The sequence below is a fragment of the Takifugu flavidus genome, chromosome 2, assembly GCF_003711565.1.
Source record: "Takifugu flavidus isolate HTHZ2018 chromosome 2, ASM371156v2, whole genome shotgun sequence".
NCBI classification, from domain to species: domain Eukaryota; kingdom Metazoa; phylum Chordata; class Actinopteri; order Tetraodontiformes; family Tetraodontidae; genus Takifugu; species Takifugu flavidus.
Window position 1 is genome coordinate 10,766,014 of NC_079521.1, and position 21,317 is coordinate 10,787,330.

Genomic DNA, 21,317 nt, shown 5'->3' on the forward strand with positions numbered 1-21,317 from the left:
TAGATACTCCGCAACATGCTTGACGTTTACAAATGGGAAAAAATACACAGTGCTGTGGGATATTCTTATATATGTTATATGTCGCTACAAAACTTGAGAAAACTTGGATTTTAAAGCTGCTGCCTACATTTTAAAAAGAAAAAGAAGGAAAAGAGAGAAATCTATATATTGTTGCCCCTCTCTTTCTGGTGTGATTGTACAATCCTTTTAACTGTACCATAATAACCAGACTCAGCATTGGCTCTGCCGCCCACACCCGGAGCTCTGCCACCAGCTGTCTGCTCCTCTGAGATGCGTGCATGTGTGCGCAGAACCGTCCACAGAGACAAGACTATTAATCAGCTTTGAAAGTCCATCCACGTCGCTCACGCATGCACCTTGCGTAACTGGAACGCACAGCGTTCACGCAAGCACAGCACGCGCCCCCTGCGTCTTGGCTCCGGTTGTTCCTTTAAAAATCCGAATCCAAGGCCAATGATTTATCAAACTCTTATTATCAAGAAAATGTCAGGGGAAGGGCACCTTGCTCTGCACTGACGCAAACTGTTCTCTTTCCCACGGACCTATAGAAGCTTTGCACTCTCTCGGTCCGCTTCAGTCCTCTCCGCCGCTTTTTACAGCTGATTCCACACTGTCAGCAGCGCTCTCCAGACATGGTAAGGACTTAAAAAGCCACTTTATTCATTTTTGCACTTTCGCATTCGAACATTGCCTGAGTTTATTCTTTATTCTTTGTGCCATTTCCAGACTTTTAAACGCACTTTGACGCGCGTCGCTGTCCGCGGTGCTGACGCGCAGCTTCCACCTCATTTCAAAAACTTTTACTTCACTTTTTCAAAACACAAATCTTTTTTTTTTGTTAATAGCATAAACGCTGAGTTGTCTTTTTCAAACTTTATTCTTGTAATCGACGCAATTATAGCCAACATTTTTTTTATTTTATTTTTATTAATAAACCCAAATTCACCGTCTTTTCTGAAACAACCTCGTCTCCTATTCTACTGCTTCAACGGTCCCCATGCAAAATTTTACAGCATCATTTGTGTATCCAGCGCCCCGGGTCCACTCGCTGCTGTAACGCCGGTGATCTCGCATGCCTGCCGGCTACAGCGGAGTTACCGGAGACCCGCAGCAGCTTGTCTATTGCCCATAAAAATCAGTGGATGTGTGTGGCTGAATGACATGAGGGGGAAATGGGCCGTAAAATTAAAGAATCTTGCAGAAAGCGAGGACTGGAGAAGCAAAGCCACCCCCTCCCACAGCACGCAAACGCGCGCGCGCGCGCGCGCACGCACACACGCCAGAGTGAGAAGTGAAGTACAGAACAGCCAGGGAAAATGCTGCAGAAAAACGCCGAAACGCTGAGAACGCAGAGCATTTCCAGTCCCGGAGCTGGGATGGGCTGCAGCAGCGTCACGCTTTCACGTCTGCTTTTGTCTTTCTAATCTGTCACTCATGTTCCAGGATTCCTCTGAGCAGAGAGACATGTCCAAACAGCCGGCCTGTGCACCCAGCAGCTACATCCCGATGCAGCAGCCCGATGGTGCTGCGGGACTTACAACAAACCAACCGGATAACGCAGCAGCGTGCCCCCCGCCGGCGCCTCACCATCACCCGGCGCCTCCACCACCGAGCAATGAAAGCAAAAGTTTTTGTCCCACGGAAAATAAACCTGGAGAACTGGACAGCAGCAAAGCGTATGGGACGTTTAAAAACGCCGCTCCGGCGGTGCCCGGGTCCGCGGCCGTTCATTCGGCCTTTAGGAAGGATTCTGCCGGTTCCGCCCGCGGCGGGTCCGTTCGCAACGCCGACCCGCTCCGGGCCACTGCAGAGCAGAACAACACGGCGGGCAACTGGACGGCTATGAGCCAGACCACCATCATACTGGGAACAGATGGAAACACGTCTGTTCAGCCCGGGACCGTGACGGCGGTAAGTGATCGTAAATGACGCGGGGAGCGAAGCGGCAGGGCGCGGGGGCGGCGCGGATGTTCCGCAGATCACAAATCTGAGAGTATTCCTCTGCAGCCAGGGAAGGAGCAAAGCCCGGGGGGGCTTCTGTTCCCGGTAGAGTCTCAGTAGACACGTGCTGCTCATGCGAACGGGGCATGTACGCGTACGTGCGCTGTAATCAGCTGCACCCGCAAAACTTTAAAGCTGAATCAGGTGTGTTTTATTGAAGCCATCTAGATGTTTACTTAAAACCTGAAATTACCCCTTTCCTCTTTATTATTGCTCTGTGTAGGATTTGAAATTTAATTTAAGTACACGCGATTGGAAAAAAAAGGGTTCGACTGTCGCTACAGCAAAAGGGTCAAAGGAAATGATTCATCATGGTTCATTTTGAACCACCATAAGAACTTTAAAAATGTCGGTGATCGCAGGAACAAGGATGTTTTAGTTACCTGTTGAATCACGTTTGCGGTTTGTGTGTGAAGAAAACGAAATCCTGAAGTCTCGCGGTAATTTCTGTGTCGCGGAAGCTCAGGTGTTCTCCTGATGAGATGCAGCATTTTTTATAGGAGGGGAACCCCCCCCCCCCCCAACACACACACACACACACACACACACACACACACACACACACACACACACACACACACACACGCACATTTGTGTGATTATAATTAGTTAACTCTCTGAATGAAGTCTGCGGTGATTTATTTGAGTGGTGTGTTTGGTGTCATTTCGTGGTTGGTGATGAAGGGCCGGAAACGTGAAAGATGCATGTTTTTATTTAAGGATACTGAACTTGTTTAAACCAGGAATGATAATGTGGTTTACATAAATGGCACCCTTTTACTGTTAGAATTTTTTTCGATTTTAAATGTAGCATTAATTTATATCAGTTTATATATATCAGGTGTTTTCCCTCCAAATAAAGTGTTTTTTTTAATGTTTCAGATATATATTTATATTTTGTCCGGCACGACTAAAATGATTTTTAATGAATAACTGAATAATAATCGTTATTTTATTAGAGTGACGACGATGACGAGGGAGGCGATGAGAATAAGGCCAGAGGAAACTGGTCCAATAAGATGGATTTTATCCTGTCCATGGTGGGATATGCGGTGGGTTTGGGGAACGTGTGGAGGTTCCCTTACCTCGCTTTCCAAAACGGCGGAGGTGAGTGGAGGAAAGAAAAGTTCTAAAATAACCCCTCTTTTTTAAAAAAAACAAAAAAACTATAACATTAATACTTTTCACTGTGTCCTCTAGCGTCTGGATGTTTTCTTGGCTGAACATTAAAAACTATTATTATTTTTTAAAAAGACCAAAAACATGAGAGAAAATGCACCAAAATAACATGTCAATAATAATAGCATGTCAATAATAATAATAATAAAAAAGAAGAATTCGACTTATAGTTATTGAGACATATCTATTTTTTTAATCCCAGGGGCTTTTTTGATCCCCTACCTGACCATGCTGGGCATTGCTGGGATCCCCATCTTCCTGCTGGAAGTGTCCCTGGGCCAGTTTGCCAGCCAGGGGCCCGTGTCTGTGTGGAAATGTATCCCAGCTCTTCAAGGTAAACTACTGAACTCCAGGAAACATTCAAGCAAAAATGAAAGCTTCTTTTTTTTCTCCTCTACTTAAGAGTAATGTATATATTTCGTCTCATTTATTTATTTTAGGTTGCGGGATTGCCATGTTGATAATATCTGTCTTGATAGCCATATACTATAACATTATAATGTGCTGGACACTGTACTACCTGTTCGCTTCGTTGAAGGGCTCACTGCCATGGGCTAACTGTAGGAATGATTGGAACACGGTGGAATGTAAGGACAAAGACATGCTGCTGTTAGGTAAGGAACACACGCGCGCACACACAGACACGCACGCACTTTAACACGCACACACCTAAAGCACCCCTCTCTCCACACTGCGCAATGCGTCACGACTCCCCTGCTGAGGTGTCCTGCGGTATAATGAATCCTGACCTGTGCTCTCTGCGGGTTTTTCCCGCACACAAATGCGGCTTATTCGTGATGGGAAAGCAGCATTTGCATTTCCAATTTTCTCTGCGTGATAATGTCAGATTTAAAATCCGTCCCTTACAGGTGTAAGTGATTACGCATGAGTAACACATGCTTTTAATTGAAAGGAAACGCGCGCATTGTTCCGTCAATGTTTCGTAAATGTTGTGTATCGACCTGCATCGAAGTAATATTTTAAAAAAAAATCGAATTTAGTGTGAAATGTTCCCGTTTTGAATATGTGAATTCAGCAGAAAAACTGCTTGCTTGACAAATTTACTGTACTGCAGTACTGCAGTGAGCGCGAGAGTGACCCCTGTTGGTCAGGACAGGAAACACACACATTCAACACGTCTCTGGAAAATAAAGAAAAAAACTGGTTAAAGAGAAATAACGACATTATGGAAAACAAAGAAATTGCGTATCATTATTATAAATTATTTAAAACGTGATAAATATGAAAATAATTTAACAAAAAATTAGGAAATTGTACAAACAACAACTACACGACAGTCACTCATTGTAGGGATAATTCATTTACTAGTTTGACTTCCTGATGTATGGTCCAAAAATAGGGGAGGATTTTCTTTGTAATATCTTACGTCTACCCTGCTTTACTCAGCACATTCATTTTAAAGGCTCTTGGATTTGAAGGGTTTAATAATTTTCTATGGAACGATAATATATCGTTGTTTTGTTGGCTTTAATTTAGGAAACTGTCCGTCCTGCATGTCTGAATTTTCTGCACGCAAAAGCAGAATCTGTAAAATAAATATCGCCTTTTAATGTAAATAATAGAGATATTATTCACATATGCATGATACACCAGGACATAGATGTCGTGTATCCGGAAGAATAAAAGAGCCTGTTCCCGTGAGGCTGAGCCACTCTTCAGCCTCCGCATCCTCCTCCTCTCTGGCTTCACTCCGCATCTTTGACGTGTGCGTGTTTGGTTTCTGATCGGACAGACTCCTGCATCGTGCGGGACAGAAGCGGCATCTCTGTCATGAACTCCAGCTTCTGTTTGTCCGCCAATGCTGTGGGAAACTTAACCAAGCTCATCAACATGACTGTGGAGGGCAACAAGACTTACGTCAGTCCCAGTGAGGAGTACTTCAAGTGAGTGTAACTAAAATATGTAAATGAATAAACAACAATCGAAGAGGGACATTTGCACAGACATTTTAATGAGATGGGATGGATGGAAAATTGCGCTGTTTAAATAGATTTACACCAGCTATTTTATTAATGCAAAATTGTATTTTAGTTTGTTCATTCTGAGACTGATTTATTTTTTTTAAATTCATAAACGCCACCCTGCAGGTACAATGTGTTACACATCTCTAAAGGAATTGAATTCCCCGGAGACATCCGCTGGCCCCTGGCAGGCTGTCTGCTCTTGGCCTGGTTCATCGTTTATGCCTCTTTAGCCAAAGGAATCAAGTCGTCTGGGAAGGTGACGCAACACGATCACTGCTCTCATCATTTTCCATCGGAGCTTCTCTCGCCTCAACTTCTCGGTCGTAGTCGCCCCCTGGCGGCTATAATTATTACAGCTTTTTAAATTAGTCCTGTAGGTGAACTGTACGTTTATTATTCTTTCATTAATAAAACACATTCTGTGGAAATAAGGGGAAAATAAGACGCCTGGAAATTAATTAAATAATAATTTTTAAGCTGAGATGGCATCTAAAAAACAGTTGAAAGCTTTCAGTTTGTATAAATTAAGATTTCCTTTCTCGCATTAATCAGAAAGATTAGAGTCATGCAGCCATAATTACATATATCTTAACCATAATCTGCCTGCAGCTGTTAGAGCAGCAGTTGCTCAGTAATTCTTTACATCAACATGTGTAGGATTGGAGTTTTTGAAATCAGAAAAACCCCACAACACTAAGACGTGTTTGAAAATGTGAATCAAAATGTTTTTTTTCATTTGCCTTTCCTTTCTTCCAAGAGGCAATTAAAGAATTTGATCACTTATTGCAATGATTCAGAATAAAAAATAGGAAACTCTCGTGAATACGCGTGAAATGGTTCCCTCTAGTGGACAAAATGGAGACACCATCTTTGTTAAATCAAACTTTTGAGTCCCAAAATTTTTAATTTAATTTCAGCCTAAGAAATCACATCAACTGTTGTGAATGTTCTAAATTATTTTTATTGGTCTGAGAACCTCCACATTCATTTATTATTGTCTATTTCCAAAGGAAGGTTTTCATAAAAGCACGCTAAAGGAATGTAAAGAAATGTTTTGAATTTGAGCTTTTCCTACTTTCCTTAACTACACATTTAAACTCTTCATCATGTGGCATCTTTGCACAGGTGGTGTACTTTACAGCCACCTTTCCCTATGTTGTGCTGATCATTCTGCTGATCAGAGGAGTGACTCTGCCCGGCGCCTTTGATGGCATCCTTTATTTTATCACACCAAAGTGGGAGAAGCTAAATGACGCTAAGGTACCCACATATCCACCAGCAACGACTGTATTTTTGTTAGTCTTTAACCTGTCGTCCTTTGCCAGGTGTGGAAAGACGCAGCCACTCAGATCTTTTTCTCTTTGTCGGCTGCGTGGGGAGGCCTCATCACCCTGTCTTCCTACAACAAGTTCCACAATAACTGCTACAGGTAAACACATAAAAGGTAAACCATACTTTCGGCTCCACTGAGAAATCACTCTGTTAAGGTGAAATCATTGTTATGATGATGTAGCAAAGAGTATGTATTCTTTACGCTACAATACTATAAAGCAGGAAAAAACTTGAAATATATGAAGACGCCACTGTGCGCCCTCTTGTGGTCAGTTTATATAAATGCTGTCAGAGGTTTCAGAAACTGCAGTGCATATATTTGCCGCTAGATGGTGACATTGCGTCTCTTATATGTGTAGACAAAGTGTGACTACAACATACATGAATTGTATTTTATTTTTAGCAGCTAAAGCAGATCAATTTCAGTTGGCAACTGTCTCTGTTTTTTCTTTCTCCCCCTGCAGGGATACTGTTATTGTGACATGTACAAACAGTGCCACAAGTATATTTGCTGGTTTTGTCATCTTTTCGGTCATTGGTTTCATGGCACATGAGCTGAAGGTGCCCATAGAGAAGGTAGCAGATGAAGGTGAGACGCCAAAGATTAATTTGTTAAACTGTATGTTAGTTAGTGCATTGTTTGTTTTTATTTTATATACATGGACACAACATCAGAGTGCATCTAGATAACTTTTATTGTCTTCTCTCCATTCATTCCACCATAAACTAGTCAATACGCCATCATATGGCCATGGCCATAACTACACCTCCCCCTTTTTGATGAAAGTTAAAATGTTTTGGCAGAACCTCAAGTCAATGAAACACATTCAACAGGAAGAATTAACAAAGACATTACTAGACATTAATGCCCCTGGTGAAATCGCTGTAGGCCTTTCATGGGCAGTCTTCCATTATGCAGGACTGTCCTTTCGGGCCAGTAGGCCAGCGGAAGCTCGTGCACATCTCTACTATGTTCAGGCCAGCCATTTACAATGTATCATCTGAGAGATTTGCAGGGTTATCTGAGATTTATGCACTCTAAATTTGTTCCAGCTTTGATAGTCTGGCTGGGAGGTTTTCTATCATGCATGCTACCTTCAAGTATTTTCACGACCATAAGGCGCACCGTATTATAGGGCGCACCTTCAATTAACGGCCTATTTTAGAACTGTTTTCATATATAGGGCGCACCGCGTTATAAGGCACATAGCATAGAAACTATGGTAGTGCCTGCGGTTTCATGACACATTCACTAGATCGAGCTGCGCTAACGGGAATGTTAATAAAACAGTCAGATAAGTCAGTCAAACTTTATTAATAGAATACAAACCGGCGTTCTCACAACTCCGTTCACTCCCAAAATGAATAAACAGCTGTTTTATTATTTTTCCCGAGTGACGTAGTGTTTTCTCGTAACACAGTTCTTTTAATAACAGCGAGTTATAACAGGTAGTGCAACATTTTTATCATGTAGTGGAGTTTAATAAATCTTCGATTTAGTGCAACATTTTTATCACGTAGTGCTGTTGTGGTAAATCAAACGTTAGTGCAAGCACAATATACGGTAACTCTCGTAACTCTCGAAGTAGTGCAAAGCAATAGCAATATACCTAGCAGCCTTAAATTCCTTTTCCAAGTCTTGCTCCCCCCATAGCTGTGGCTGGAGGGGGCACCCTGGACAGGGCATTAGTTGTTATCAGGTGTGGATAATGTTGATAACGGAATCTGAGCAGCCTGGCTCTCAACCTTATGATCAGGGAGGCCACCCAGTGCTCTGAACTATGTATAAGTGCTTTGTGATTAGTTCTAATTAAAAAGTCCAGCCACCTCAAGTATCCTCATGTACGCTCAAATCTTGACTCGTCTTAGGTCAGACGTCCCTTTAGAATTAATAACACGGCCCAGGAAGCAAATGTCCGTCATGGTAAACTGGTATTTCTCATTCAGAGCTTCTCTATTGGTGCAGTACTGTGTGCAGCTGTTCGTCACCTCTGGCCGGTCCCTTCCCGAGACACGGATATCGTCAGCATCAATCAGCTGAGAGCTCCTCTTTAGGAAATGTTCGGATGTTGATGACACACCCAAAGCCAACCTCTTGAAGTTTTAGTCGCCCCCTGGTGTGATGAATGTGCTCAACAACATAGTCTTTATGGACCGGTACCTGGCAGAAGCCTGATCTCGTTCTAGCGTGGTCAGCGCCTCACCTGCTGCTGGGAACATGTGCCTCTCTCCGATATCACACTCCCGTTGTCCTCACCCTTTAAAGGCTGGTAGCTTAAGAGGGTGTGGCTCTATGTCACTGTGCCACAGAGCTTAGGGATCATCTGCGAATGGCAGGGAGACCCAATAAGGGTGCGATCAGGTCCTGTTCCCTCTCTGGATGACAGCGCGTTAAAGGGTAAGTGCATGCTGTCATTCAGAGAGGCGGCTGTCATATCTGTCCTGTACATATTCGGATTCTGGGATAGCGGTTACACACACACCAGTATGCACTTTAAAGTGTAACTTCTGACCATTCTTGGTAAGTATTTCAGTCCATGATGGCTGTGGATGGTCAACAGCTCCTAGATAAGCCGCCACTTCACGCGTTTGAGTCCCACTTTTGAGCTGATCTGCACACATCTGCAGACCGTCCCCTCTTTTTTTATTCACACACTTCGCACGCTGCTTTGACTCGGATGAGCTAGGCTGAGGCTGACAATGGCTTACACCAGGAGCCAGGAGACGCTGCATCTATTTGCCCTGATGAATCAGCTGACTGCAGAACAGCTTGTTGCTTCTTCACGCCTCGCTTGAACTATGGTGGTACCCAAATCCAACTTTGGGTTGAACTGCAGTTTTTCAGACAATTTGGCCCTTACATCGCCATATTCGGTAGCTCAGCAAGTCACCTGCTCTCACTCTCCACATCATTAAAACTCCTCCAACTAGTTAGCTGTGCCTCGAGACTCCTTCTGTTATGAGATATAAACTTGGGACACCATGTATTGTTCCTGTATACTTCATACTCAAGGACACGACCTTCAGGGAGCAACTAGAAAACTATTTCTTGACATCTCTCCATTCATTCCACCATGAACCATTCAGTGCGCCGCCACATGGTCACAACCGGCATTACAGTTAGCTGTTCTGATTCCTGCCTGTGTGTTGTTGACAGGCCCCGGCATAGCCTTCGTGGTGTACCCAGAGGCGCTGACCAGGCTTCCTCTGTCTCCTTTCTGGGCCATCATCTTCTTCCTGATGCTGCTGACTCTTGGCCTGGATACCATGGTAACAACTGCTCCTTCACTGTGTGTGATGTGTGTCTGTGAGTAGAAATGAAAGATGAACACCAAAGAGAAGGGTTAATCACCCCTGTTGTTGGTGTGAAGTTTGTCCCCTCTTAGAAACCCAGATTAAAACATATCATAACGCTCACACCATTCTCTGCTAAAATATAATACATGGCTAAACATCCCAGGGTCTCTTTTATCTATGTGGTACTGTTAGATATAGTAGGGCTCCTTTTGTGAAGAGCAGTTGGATGATGCTAATGAGAGTGAGGATAATGTGAGCAGCGAGACTGAACCAAGCAGTAAATGTGCATTAAACCCGAGACGAACGAGCAGGCTGAGGGTAGAAAATTACACCAGCGGGTCCATATGTTCACTTTCTAATGGTGTTGGGGGAAAAGGCACGTTGGACTTTGGGAGCGCCATGCAGCTAAATACAAATGTTGCACACGTTGACCTAATTATGAAGATGACCCAAACGGAGTCCAGGCTGCCGTCTGGGCAGCACGACGGGAGTGAGGGAAGAACACTGAAGGAAATACATTGAAGTAGATTACAGCATTCTCAAGGAGACTGTCCGCATGTGTGAGTGCAGCTTATGTTCTATACACCAGTAGAAACCTTGACTGCAGCTGTCAAAGGCCATCGGCTACTGCAGCGACACTGTTGGGCTGCCGAAATGGAGAGAACAGACCTCAGTTCTGCCCATGGTTGGTTTCAAACACTATTAATCCAGTCCTCTGTTTCGACCTTTTTTTTTAATTACACAATTTCTTCTAATTTAAGTAAATACAAAAGCAATAAAATGAAAAAAAGATGTTGTCTTAGGACAATATAGCGAATAAGAGGGCAAATGTTGCCTTAACCTGTTATGATATCAATATGCAGTTTGGAGTTTAACCCCAAACTGCACACACACACACACACCACACACACACACACACACACACACACACACACACACACACACACACACACACACACACACAGGACACCTGAGAGTCACTTTAAAGCAGCTCTTTTCCCAGAACAAACCCACTTTGACGTTGCTGAACAAACGCTGGAGTCTCAGGGTTGCTGTCCCCGTCCAGAGGACATGTTGGTGCGATCTCAAACAGGATAGAGCACCCCCAGGATGAGACAGGAACTCTTTCAAGGGTTCCTCTGGGCGGGGTGGAGGAACACAGGGCACAGAGGTGCATTAAGGCTCCAGTCAACACTAACGGCAAATGATGATGTTACTCCGCAGTGGGGGGGGGGGGGGGGGGGGGGGGGGGGGGGGGGGGTGTTAATCGCTTGGGATACTGGTGGGAAATTAGTTTGGGGAGTTTAGGAGGGGAAAGGGAAGCCAAAAGTGTCAGACAGCTGAACGCAGCGTGTTCTGTGTGCTGGTCTGTGTACTCACTGGCCTCCTCCGGGTTCCTCCTTTACTCTCATCTCACGTTTCCTAATCTCCAGACTTCACCTGTCAGGTCTCCCCATTGTCATTTAAATTCTTCAAGCCGATTCCTTTACAAATCGTCTCCTGCTGGGGATTAGGAAGGGGCTCCTGTATCGGGAAATGAATGAAAGTGCAGTGAAAGTCTGCTGGATCGGATGTGGTGAAGACAGACATCAACAGTGAACCATGATGCAGCAGCTCTGGATTCAAAGAAGAGGACCTCTGACCTCTGACCTCCTGACCTCTGCCTGATGTTCTTTAAATATTTACAGTGCTATTTAATGCGCATTTTCTGAATGAAATCCTTTTATCTCCTCCTTTTTCTTCAGTTTGCCACCATTGAGACCATCGTAACCTCGGTTTCGGATGAGTTTCCCAAGTATTTGAGGAAGCACAAACCGCTCTTCACCCTGGCCTGCTGCATCTCCTTCTTCATCCTGGGATTCCCAATGATCACAGAGGTATGAAGGAAACGCTCATCCACCTTTTCTTTGAGTGAAATATATTCCTGATGCTTTCAGAGGACACGTCCTGTAAACAGAACAAAGGTTTGGGTCCTTTAAAACAATCAAATCCCCCCTGAACCGTCTGGTATGAAAACATAGTGGAGCAGAGGAGTATGTGAAGCTACGGCTCATTTCTGGAATCTTTTGTGTGTTGAACAGAACGGGATGTACATGCTGCAGCTGGTGGACACGTTTGCAGCCTCTTACTCGCTGGTCATTATTGCCATTTTTGAGCTGGTGGGAATTTCATACCTTTATGGTGAGTCAGTCTGACATGTTTACATTCCTGCCACCAGGTGGCGCTTTGGTCATTTTACTTCTTTACCATTAAAATGCAAATAGATCAAAAGATCATTTACATTTCCTTGTTGTGTGTCTTTGATGAGAAACTTGTTGGCCTCACTTATTTAATGTAAAAATATGAACCCTATCTCTGCTGTCTGAAACCAATATCTCAGAAATATGAGATTCTGATCTTTTGGTGCAACGAAAGACGAGTGAATAAATAATAAATGAAATACCCTCAGCTAAAGAACTGTTCTAACTTGTACAAACTAATGGAGAGTTTGATACCTCATAAGGATCTTCTGTCAGCAGCTTTTTTATTTTTAAACTTTTCCTGAATAAATTAGCAGTCATCAGCATCATAAACTCTCTTCAGCCAAAGATCATTGAACATTTAAATGCTTTCTGGTATCTTAAAAAGAGTTAGAGTCCCAGCACATCTATAACCCATCACACTTTAAACAGCTTCCAAAAACTGCTGCTAAATCTTTGACCTCCCCCCTGGTGCTGGGCTGACGTATTGGTCTCAGTGGTATCAAATTCAACATTTATTATGGGCATTTTTTCATTTTATTGGGTAAAATTGGGTAAAATGTGATGATTGACAGATGAGCTTCGCCAGCGGGTGGTGGGTGTGTTTTGGGAAGCTGGTGCCACATTTCTGCTAATTTCTGCTTAATTTATCATTAATTCAAGATGATGCCTTTTATTTTGGCTGGATTCATGCACTGCAGGGGAAACGCAGAGATGTGGTCTGTCTCTATTTACATCAGTGATATGATATATTAAAGACGAAGAGAGACATCATCATCACTCCATGACTCACCAAACGTTGGGGGGCTTTTGTGAGTCACAGGTAATGACAGTGGAAATATGTGGGCTTTCCGTTTCTGCCAGATATTAATCACGGATTATATGCTGTTCAGAGCGGATGTTCCAAATTTTGCTTTTTTCTATTTAGCAAATTCCATTTTGTACCTTTGCAAAGATGCCCATCATCCAACAGTCAAATTTTCTCTCAGCCCTCATTTACCATTATATCAAGAGGACCCCCATTAGTGTTTAGGAGGGGACGATCGTGTACTTTGCATTCTCTCCATCTTATTGTTGCAGTAGCATCATCATGTAAATGGACTTAAAAGCACCTTAGTTTGAAAATATTACAGGGTCAGATGTTTGCCACGTCGCTGTACAGATATATGCCACTAGGTGGCGCTAGCACTCAGTGATTTAGGAACACCTTGCATGGTTTTATTGGACCGCAGTACCGTCTGGGAAGCAAGCAGAACATGACTCCTGCCTGCCTGATACAGATTCAGCTTGACTGCATAGGTGGCATACCAGCCGTGGCCACTAGGTCTCGCTGTTGTCACATAGAAGTGCCTAAGACAGGAGCTCAGGTGTGCGCCAGCAGGTTGTTATCAAGAAACAAACGCCTCTGCTTCCGTTTGTCAGAGCAGCGGTACAGGTGACATAGTGAAATGATTGTGTGACTCTGGCTCTTCATGTCACTCACTGTTATCCATCAATAAAGGCCGAATGAAGCCATCTGCTCCCTCGCTTTCTCTCAAGGATGGCAGAAACCGATCTTTCTCTGCTAACATGCACCTAAGAATGGATTGAATTTTCTAAAACAGACCCTTGTTAAACCTGGGTCACTCCCTTTGTCTCCCTTTTCTGGCTTTTCCTACTTCTTTTCTTTCAATTCAGGTCTACAGAGGTTTTGCGAGGACATTGAAATGATGATCGGATTCCAGCCGAACCAATTCTGGAGACTCTGCTGGGCTTTTGTAACTCCAACCATTCTCACGGTACATATTTGTCCCTCTCTTCATCTTGTTCCCTTGTTGATATATGGAGACACGCACAGGTGTGTGCAGCTGAAGATAGGTCCATTAACACTTCTGCCACCTTTCACATCCATTGGAGAAATGGTTCCTGTTGCACTAAAATGCCAGAAATTTCCCTTTACTTCCTGTCATGCCACCACGTGGCAAGTTTGAGAGCTGAGTGCCATTAGCAAAAGTAGCACAGACACATGTACATGTTTTTCTTGAGCAGGCTTTCTTCAAAATGGCCACTTATTTCTCCCCTGGTCTGTAAGAAAAGTTGTAAATTCCATTGCACAGACTTTAACAGCACGTCAGAGCCGGACACTGGCCGGCCATTACTAATTATAACGGAAGCCACTGTAGCTCCAAAACAGAAGTGACGATGACAAATGGAGCAGCATTTGGGCGGGCTGGCCTCCTCCCCCAGTGACACCACATTTCCTCAGGGAGCTCATTGATGCACAACTGCAGGCTAATCTATTTCTGTCTGCCTCCTTTCGGTTTGTTTTCCTTTTCCTTTGACTTATTCTAATCTGTCTTTGTCGATTTGTTTGCTGCTTCCCTCTATCTGGCTCTTGCTTCTCATCGAGCAGAAAAGGAAGTTCATCATCTTAAATGCGTATGCTGGAGTGGACACAGTCTAAGCTTTAAGGGACACTGAGCTGTGCTCCTAATTTGGAAAGAAATGCAAATACAGTCCAGATTTATCAAAACCGAGTGAATCAACCTGTTTCACCACCCACACAGCTTGAACTTCTGATTCGCCTTATTAATAAAACTGTAATTTAACCAAAATCTGGCTGCAGAAGGAAGAAAAAACTGAGCTTTTCACCTGCCACTGACACAGATCTGCTAAGTTTCTACACTCTGAAAATGCAGCTAATTAGATCTGCAGCATGACGCTGCAACATCAGAAGCTTCTGTTCATGATTCAGTAGCTTCTTCAACAGTGGGTTCTAGCCAAGCTCACCTTATGCAGGTTTGGGCATGAAAACAACAGTTAGCAAACAAATTTGTATTGCTCTTTAATGCAAAGCAACAGCAGTCTTGGCGCTGCATCTACCTTCTTCTACCATCAACTACATTAAACAAACTCTGAGGGTTTTCATCATATTTATCTGGGAAAACTGAGCAGTCTGTGAGCAGCTTCATCATCACTGTGATCAATCAGATAAATATTTAATAATTGGCTGAGGACTTCAAAAGAATATTCTTGTCAGGAACCAGAGGCTAGCTGCTGATGCTAACAGGACTCAGCTCGCGATACTTCCTGTGTTGAAGTTCAGTTGTGTAGAAACCAGCTTATCTGTATTTCCTGCACTCTCATCTCTACACAGGGCATCCTGATACTGAGCCTGTACCAGTGGAAAGTGATGACATATGAGGACTACACTTACCCCACCTGGTCCATGGTTCTGGGTTGGCTCATGGTCATATGCTCCGTCATCTGGATCCCCATCATGTTTGTCATAAAGATGCATCTCGCGCCTGGCACCTTAATTGAGGTAATCATTTAGCTGAAGTCATTGCTTGATGATGTCAGCGTTGGATGTCATGCGCGCGCGCACACACACACACACACACACACACACACACACACACACACACACACACACACATACACACATACGCACTTCCGTGCTCTGTTTGAAAAATCAATAGTCATCCTTTGCTCATTAGGGAAAGGCGGAGTGCTGGCTAACTATTAATTAATTTATTTGACCATTTTTCTGGGAGCCCAGCAGTTCCAAATGGAACGCCCAGATGAGTGGAAGATGATCTGTGCTTTGTCTCCTGACATCCCTGTTCCCTCTGTCAGCCGCCTCAATCACACACCATCCTCGCTCTTGCTTAATAACTGCATAATCATCAAACAGTTAATGATGTTTTAATGGTTCAGCTGCAAGAATATCTCACCTCAGATCCCGGGTTTCGATTTTGATTTTTAAATGCAAAGTGCCACATAATGTAAATTACTTTGGAAATTGAATAATTTAATCAAATCAGACTCATACTTCCCTGTGATTAAAGTCTGTTTTTAAATTGTGTTTCAATTATTTCTTCCAATGTGGACATCCAAGGCCATTTTTAGAAAATTGTGTGCTGTAGTTTACGTGTGGGTCCTGCAATGGCAAAGAAATTTGCTTTACAACAGGACAATAATTAAGTGATACCAGTAAATTTGTCATGGTTTGTGGCTGATTGCCCAAAATGCACTTTGGGTTTTATTCAGCAGAGGATGTTTTTCATTGGGAAACAGGTAATATTTACTGGTAAAAGCATTCCTGAAAACACAGAATACAAATCACAGCTCCATATTTGTCCCATTTCCACCATCACTCAACTCAGACTGCTTAGAAATCCTCCCCACTTATTTTGGGACTATTTATAACCATGTTCACGTTGCTTCTCTGCAGCGTCTGAAGCTGGTCTGCTCTCCCCAGCCCGACTGGGGTCCTTTCCTCATGAAGCACCGTGGGGAACGCTACAAGAACATGATTGACCCTCTGGGAACCAACTCTCTGGGTCTCAAATTGCCCCCCAAGGACTTCCAGCTTGGCTCCTATCAGTAGCCCTGGCAGCAGCTCAGACATCTCCTCCAACCCCTGCAGGCACCACGCTGGGATAGGGGCTGACCACCTCTCCTTCTCTTCCCCCTCTTCTCTCCTGCCTGTCTCTTTCTCCCTAAACCCTCTAAGCAACCTTCTTGTGTAGTAGATTTCATGGAAATAGACTCCATTTTGTCTCCCCCCCTCCCTTTTCCCTCGCCTTTACTCTCCTGTAAAGGAGGAGTGGCTGCCCCCGGTGGACTTCACGCCTCCACCGCTGCTTCTTATTCAGTAGCCGGTGACTATCGCCACCCGTACCTGACCAGTGACCACTCCTGAACCCTTTCCCAGGGATCTTTATCCTGTTAAAAAAATAGTGCCATAAAGTGACAGAGCTCAGACTGGCAATATTAGACTCAATGTAGCTGCTCCCTACGGAGTTGCGCGTGCGTATACGTGTGTTTGTGTGCCATCAAACTTGTGTGTAGAGATAATGAACCACCCCGGTGCAAGCAGATACCCGAAAACAAGAAAAGAAAAAAAAAAAAAAAAAAAAGGGAAATTGAGCAGCAGAGAAACAGCAGTTCAGCAAGCTCAACGGGATCTCTGTTTTGTTCCATCTGTGTACAAAATTTCATCGGCAACACAAATAATATCAACTGCCTCGGGCCCGGGGAGGGAGCAATCACAGTATGCAATAGCATTACATTCTGTTTCTGTCCTGGGGTGTATATTATATATTCACATGCGCTATTGCTCATTTCCTCCTGCTTTTTAAAATAGATTACGTGATTTATGGTTTGTGTTCTGTCCCAGCAGAGTAGTGAATGCATCCCCATTAACACTCTGAGTAGATAAAAGGTGGCCCGGGCCTATCTTTCTCTCTCAGTACGAGGGACCCTACGATACCCTCTCCTAGTATATTTATTAGCGTCTCCCGTATTATCCTTAAATGTGAAGTAGCACATTCCACTAGAGTCGTCTACAGTTCAGTAGGAAATAATGTGGCCATTTAATCTGTCTGCGTCTCCAAAAAGCCTGACCTGAGGTGCATTTATCGCTATATGTGTCGTGATCTTGTTAAGCCACCTTCAAATCCTTTACAATGTACTTCCAATCATTAGAGTTAGAGATTAAAAGCAGAATAAATGTACATATATTGGCAGTAGTATATTTTAGCCGTTGACAAAGAGATACAGCAAGGCAGAGATTGAGTACGTGTGTTTTTCCAAGTCTCTGTGGAGCACAGTTGTCTTGCTAGTGTAATATCTTGTACAGTGCACTTTTGTTTAAATATTATTTAAAGTGGTTCAGTATGCGTGTGCGTCCTCACAGCGTGCGTATGCGTGTGCGTCCTCACAGTGTTAAGAGCAGCTGTTGTGTGTGAGTAGGTGTCGATTACATTAGAAATAAGGCCTCCGTCTTCTCTGGAAGTGTACTTTTGTCTCTCGATGTTTGTGGTAGAGCTCCAGAGACCTCTTTGCCATCCTCTGTCAGACTTATGCCTCTCGCTTCACTGTGTGTCCACGTAAAAAAAACAACCAACAGGGTCTCAGGTATACTCGACTCCAGCTGACTACTGTTGCAGCTGTGGAAATGACAACATTAAGTACATAGGAAACAGAGTGACGAGCCATTTTTACACAAAAATGTGATGAAAGCGGTCTGTAAGAGGATCAAAACGGACAATTTTACAGTTTGTGTGAGTGAACATAGTGAAGATAAATCAATTTTGAGATGGGACTTTGCTTTACACTGAGCAAAAGGCTAAAGAGCTCAGCAGCTTTGTGGTCACCGTATTCAGGCTTGGTGAGCATGCTACGAGCTTCTTTGGCCTCCTCGCTAGCCGAATTATGTCCTTTCCACCAGACATTTCAACCAGTTGGTCACGTGTTTCCATGCTGGCCCACAAACTTGATTGTCCTTTAACACTGCAGGCATTTCTTGTTGAGTGGCTGATGCGTTTTAAATGGATCCTGCTGGGATGGATGCAATAAGTCATTTAAGAGGTTTAAGGGTCTCCCTGACTATTCCTCTAAGCCATGTTTTTCACAACAGCACAGATATGATTCAAGAGGCAGTGCTATTTTAAACTTTAATCAATGAGCACAAAGCCCTGTTGCTAATAGTTAGCTTGTAGGATGTTGCTTCTGTTGAGACTTTTCGCTGTCTGGCTTTATATGGAAGGAGGACCTACTGTATGTGCGTAGGTTTGTGTGCTTGTTGTAGTTTCACAGAGCTCCATTTAGATATCACTTAAATGTTAGCATGGCTGTCGGTTGCAGAATGTTTTGAAGGATGTAAAGTGCCAAATATGAACTTAAACTGGACGACACAAACCTAAACACCTCATATATAAGTACACATGTAACACTAGCTAGCGTTCGAGGAAGCAGGCTGGGATTTTGAATCATGTATTGGATGGTACTATCTTTGTTGTGAGACTTGAAAAGCCTTTTATGCCCTGAGATAGATTTTAATGATTTCCTTTAGGGCCGCAGATAAAAAAAAAAGCTATATGTTTTGTGTCCCCATGCTTCCATTCCTGCTGCGCTTCTCTGTCTTTATTTTTGACAGAAAGAGGTGGCTAGGGCTTAAAAAGCAACTATAACTAAGAGCGTGCATGTGCACTTTGTGTTACTGTAAGTCAGTGTCCATATAGCGTAAACTTTGTCCCTTCTCCCTCAGTCGTAGAAGTCTGTGCATGTTTACTTCAGGGAGCTTTTTGTTCTGCATCATGCTAAGAAACAAACATTTGCTGTTGTCCTTCAAAAAAAGGGGGACTAAAAAATTGAGAAAATGGTTGTTTTGCTTTGCCTGCAGGTCAACTTGCAGGTAACCAAAGAGAGAAAACTTTAGAGTCTTTAGCGACAACAGAAAACTAAGAATATTGGAATGTGTCATCTGCATATAGAGGCTTGAGAAACTGCCATTCATACCCCACGTAGTGTTCCTTGATGTTTGCCAATACGTTACAAGACATTTTCAGGTAACCATTGGCCTTATAGTTGTCCTCTAATGGTAGAATATTGTATGTACTTCAGAAATAACACCACAGAATAGCTTTTTGTCTGTCTAGTATGGTACCAGTATTCCTATTGTTATGTCTGTTGTGTCATTTCGGCACTTTAAGGTCTGACCTATGGATGCATAGGTTAAATTTCCAATTACTTGAGTAATGTCATATATTTCTGTGTGTTCTACATGAGGCACTGCTGCCTATGGATATAGATATGTGCCTCCTACAGCTCACGACATCCATGATTTAAAAGTAGAGATTAAAATATATTATGAATACATTTTAAAATTAGCGTGTTATATATATATAAAAAGAAGCTATATCATATTTGTGAAATGCCTTTATTTATTTTCATTGTCATCAATCTTTGAGGCCCTACCTCAGATTTTGTATTTATGTATAGAAATGCAAATGGATTATAGTATCTTTGCCAATAATAATATATCGCTATTATATCATGAAATGTATAACCTATCAATCGATAAATAAATGTTATTGTTTTCTTCGTTGTCAATACCTTCTTGTCACCCTGCCGCACATGGAGTACTGAATGATCGCAGCAAAGTAAATAGGACAAGGTAAGCGTCACCCTCTGCAAACTATCCATCAGCTTTTGTATTCAGCTACAAAATTACCGAATGCATCCTGACATGCGCTATTTCTCGACTGTAAACAAAACAAAACCACGTTGGAAGACGAAGACATGCTAATGAAAAAAAAAACAAAGATCATGACTTAAGCACTGCTGCCGCCGGTGTGATGTTTGTTGGTAGAGGCTCGGCTGTGGAACACCACTTCCTGTGGCAGACACGCTTGAATATTTCATTTTCAAGCGAATTTGAAATTTAAATGAATCCAGCATATCAAACAAAGCAGCGGTGAGAAATCCTGTAACAACGCCAGGGAGCAGAAAGACTAAAGAATGCTTGAATTAGGCTCTATTGATTATTCATTTGTAGTGTGAATAATGTGTGCCAAAAATTGATCAAAGTAAGCCCTATATATGATTTCCAGGAATCAACCTGTGATCAGTGCATCTTGCACCTCCTTATTTGAGGCAGGAGCTGATGATATAAAACAGAATCTGAGCAACGAAGCTAGTGTGCTAATACTTGAACGCTGTATTGTTTCTTGCGGCCAGCAGGGGGTGAATAAAGAATCGTTCCTTTGAAGAAAACGAACAAAAAAAAACCCAAGACGAAATAAAAGTCCTTTTCTTTTTGAACCACAAAAGAATGCTGCCGAACGCGATGCCTGATATAAATTACCTCCAATAAGAAGTCAGGTGTAAAGTCTGAGTTATCGTAACCCCCTGGTGGCCAGTCGGAGGGGTGTGTGTGTGTGTGTGTGTGGGGGGGGGGGTTGCCTTTGTCTGTTACCCTTTAAGGAATAAGGAGCATGTCTGATGGATGGTTGGATATGAGCTGATAGTATTCCAGACTTTATTCTTTAATAAGTCACTGAGCGGGGGCTGGCATTCCTGGGGGCAATGTGGAGTCTTCATTTCAGGTTCTGGGCTGCAGGTGGAAATTCATGCAGGCACAGAGAAAACCTGCTGACTCCATAAAGGAAGGCCTGAACCAGAATTAAGCTCAGAAGCTTGTTGATATGAGTTGACCATGCTGACCACTGGCCTTGACTGACCTTGTAATCCCTTTACATTCATCTACGTTCATATAGAGCCACATCAAAATAACAACAATCAATTAAGAAAATATGCCTTAGTTACAAAAATCACATCAATTAAAGCCCAAATAAACCTCATACTTTCAACAGTCTTTCCAGTGGATCAAAGCATTGGACCCACAAACCTGCCTGCATCATTTACAGTCGATCCTGATGTGAAGACATTCTGAGCTGAGAGATCTTGTCTGCTTCCGCAGGTGCTGGCATTC

At 43.1% G+C, this 21,317-nt stretch overlaps 1 protein-coding gene across 2 annotated transcripts; it reads left to right on the forward strand.

Annotated features, from left to right (window-relative positions):
- Window positions 1–82: 82 nt before the first annotated feature.
- slc6a5 (solute carrier family 6 member 5) lies at window positions 83–19,925 on the forward strand. Of its 2 annotated transcripts, XM_057025447.1 has the most exons (16): window positions 83–656; window positions 1,465–1,932; window positions 2,982–3,129; window positions 3,404–3,535; window positions 3,642–3,815; window positions 4,955–5,105; window positions 5,310–5,442; window positions 6,312–6,446; window positions 6,512–6,615; window positions 6,983–7,107; window positions 9,676–9,788; window positions 11,561–11,692; window positions 11,897–11,996; window positions 13,733–13,833; window positions 15,192–15,359; window positions 16,272–19,925. In XM_057025447.1, exons 1-16 carry the CDS (start codon window positions 654–656, stop codon window positions 16,425–16,427), a joined length of 2,343 nt encoding a protein of 780 aa, XP_056881427.1. In that variant the 5' UTR covers window positions 83–653; the 3' UTR covers window positions 16,428–19,925. The 2 variants fall into 2 exon arrangements, with proteins under 2 accessions (XP_056881427.1, XP_056881426.1); XM_057025446.1 differs by lacking the exon at window positions 83–656 and having other exon boundaries at window positions 1,456–1,932.
- The last annotated feature ends 1,392 nt before the right edge of the window (window positions 19,926–21,317 follow it).

Bases quoted from the DNA above. Each gene is read 5' to 3' on its own strand.
- slc6a5 (XM_057025446.1), top strand. From the start codon at position 1,456: ATGTTCCAGGATTCCTCTGAGCAGAGAGACATGTCCAAACAGCCGGCC. The intron at 3,536-3,641 runs GTAAACTACTGA...TATTTATTTTAG, and splicing joins ATGTATCCCAGCTCTTCAAG to GTTGCGGGATTGCCATGTTG. The intron at 6,616-6,982 runs GTAAACACATAA...CTCCCCCTGCAG, and splicing joins TTCCACAATAACTGCTACAG to GGATACTGTTATTGTGACAT.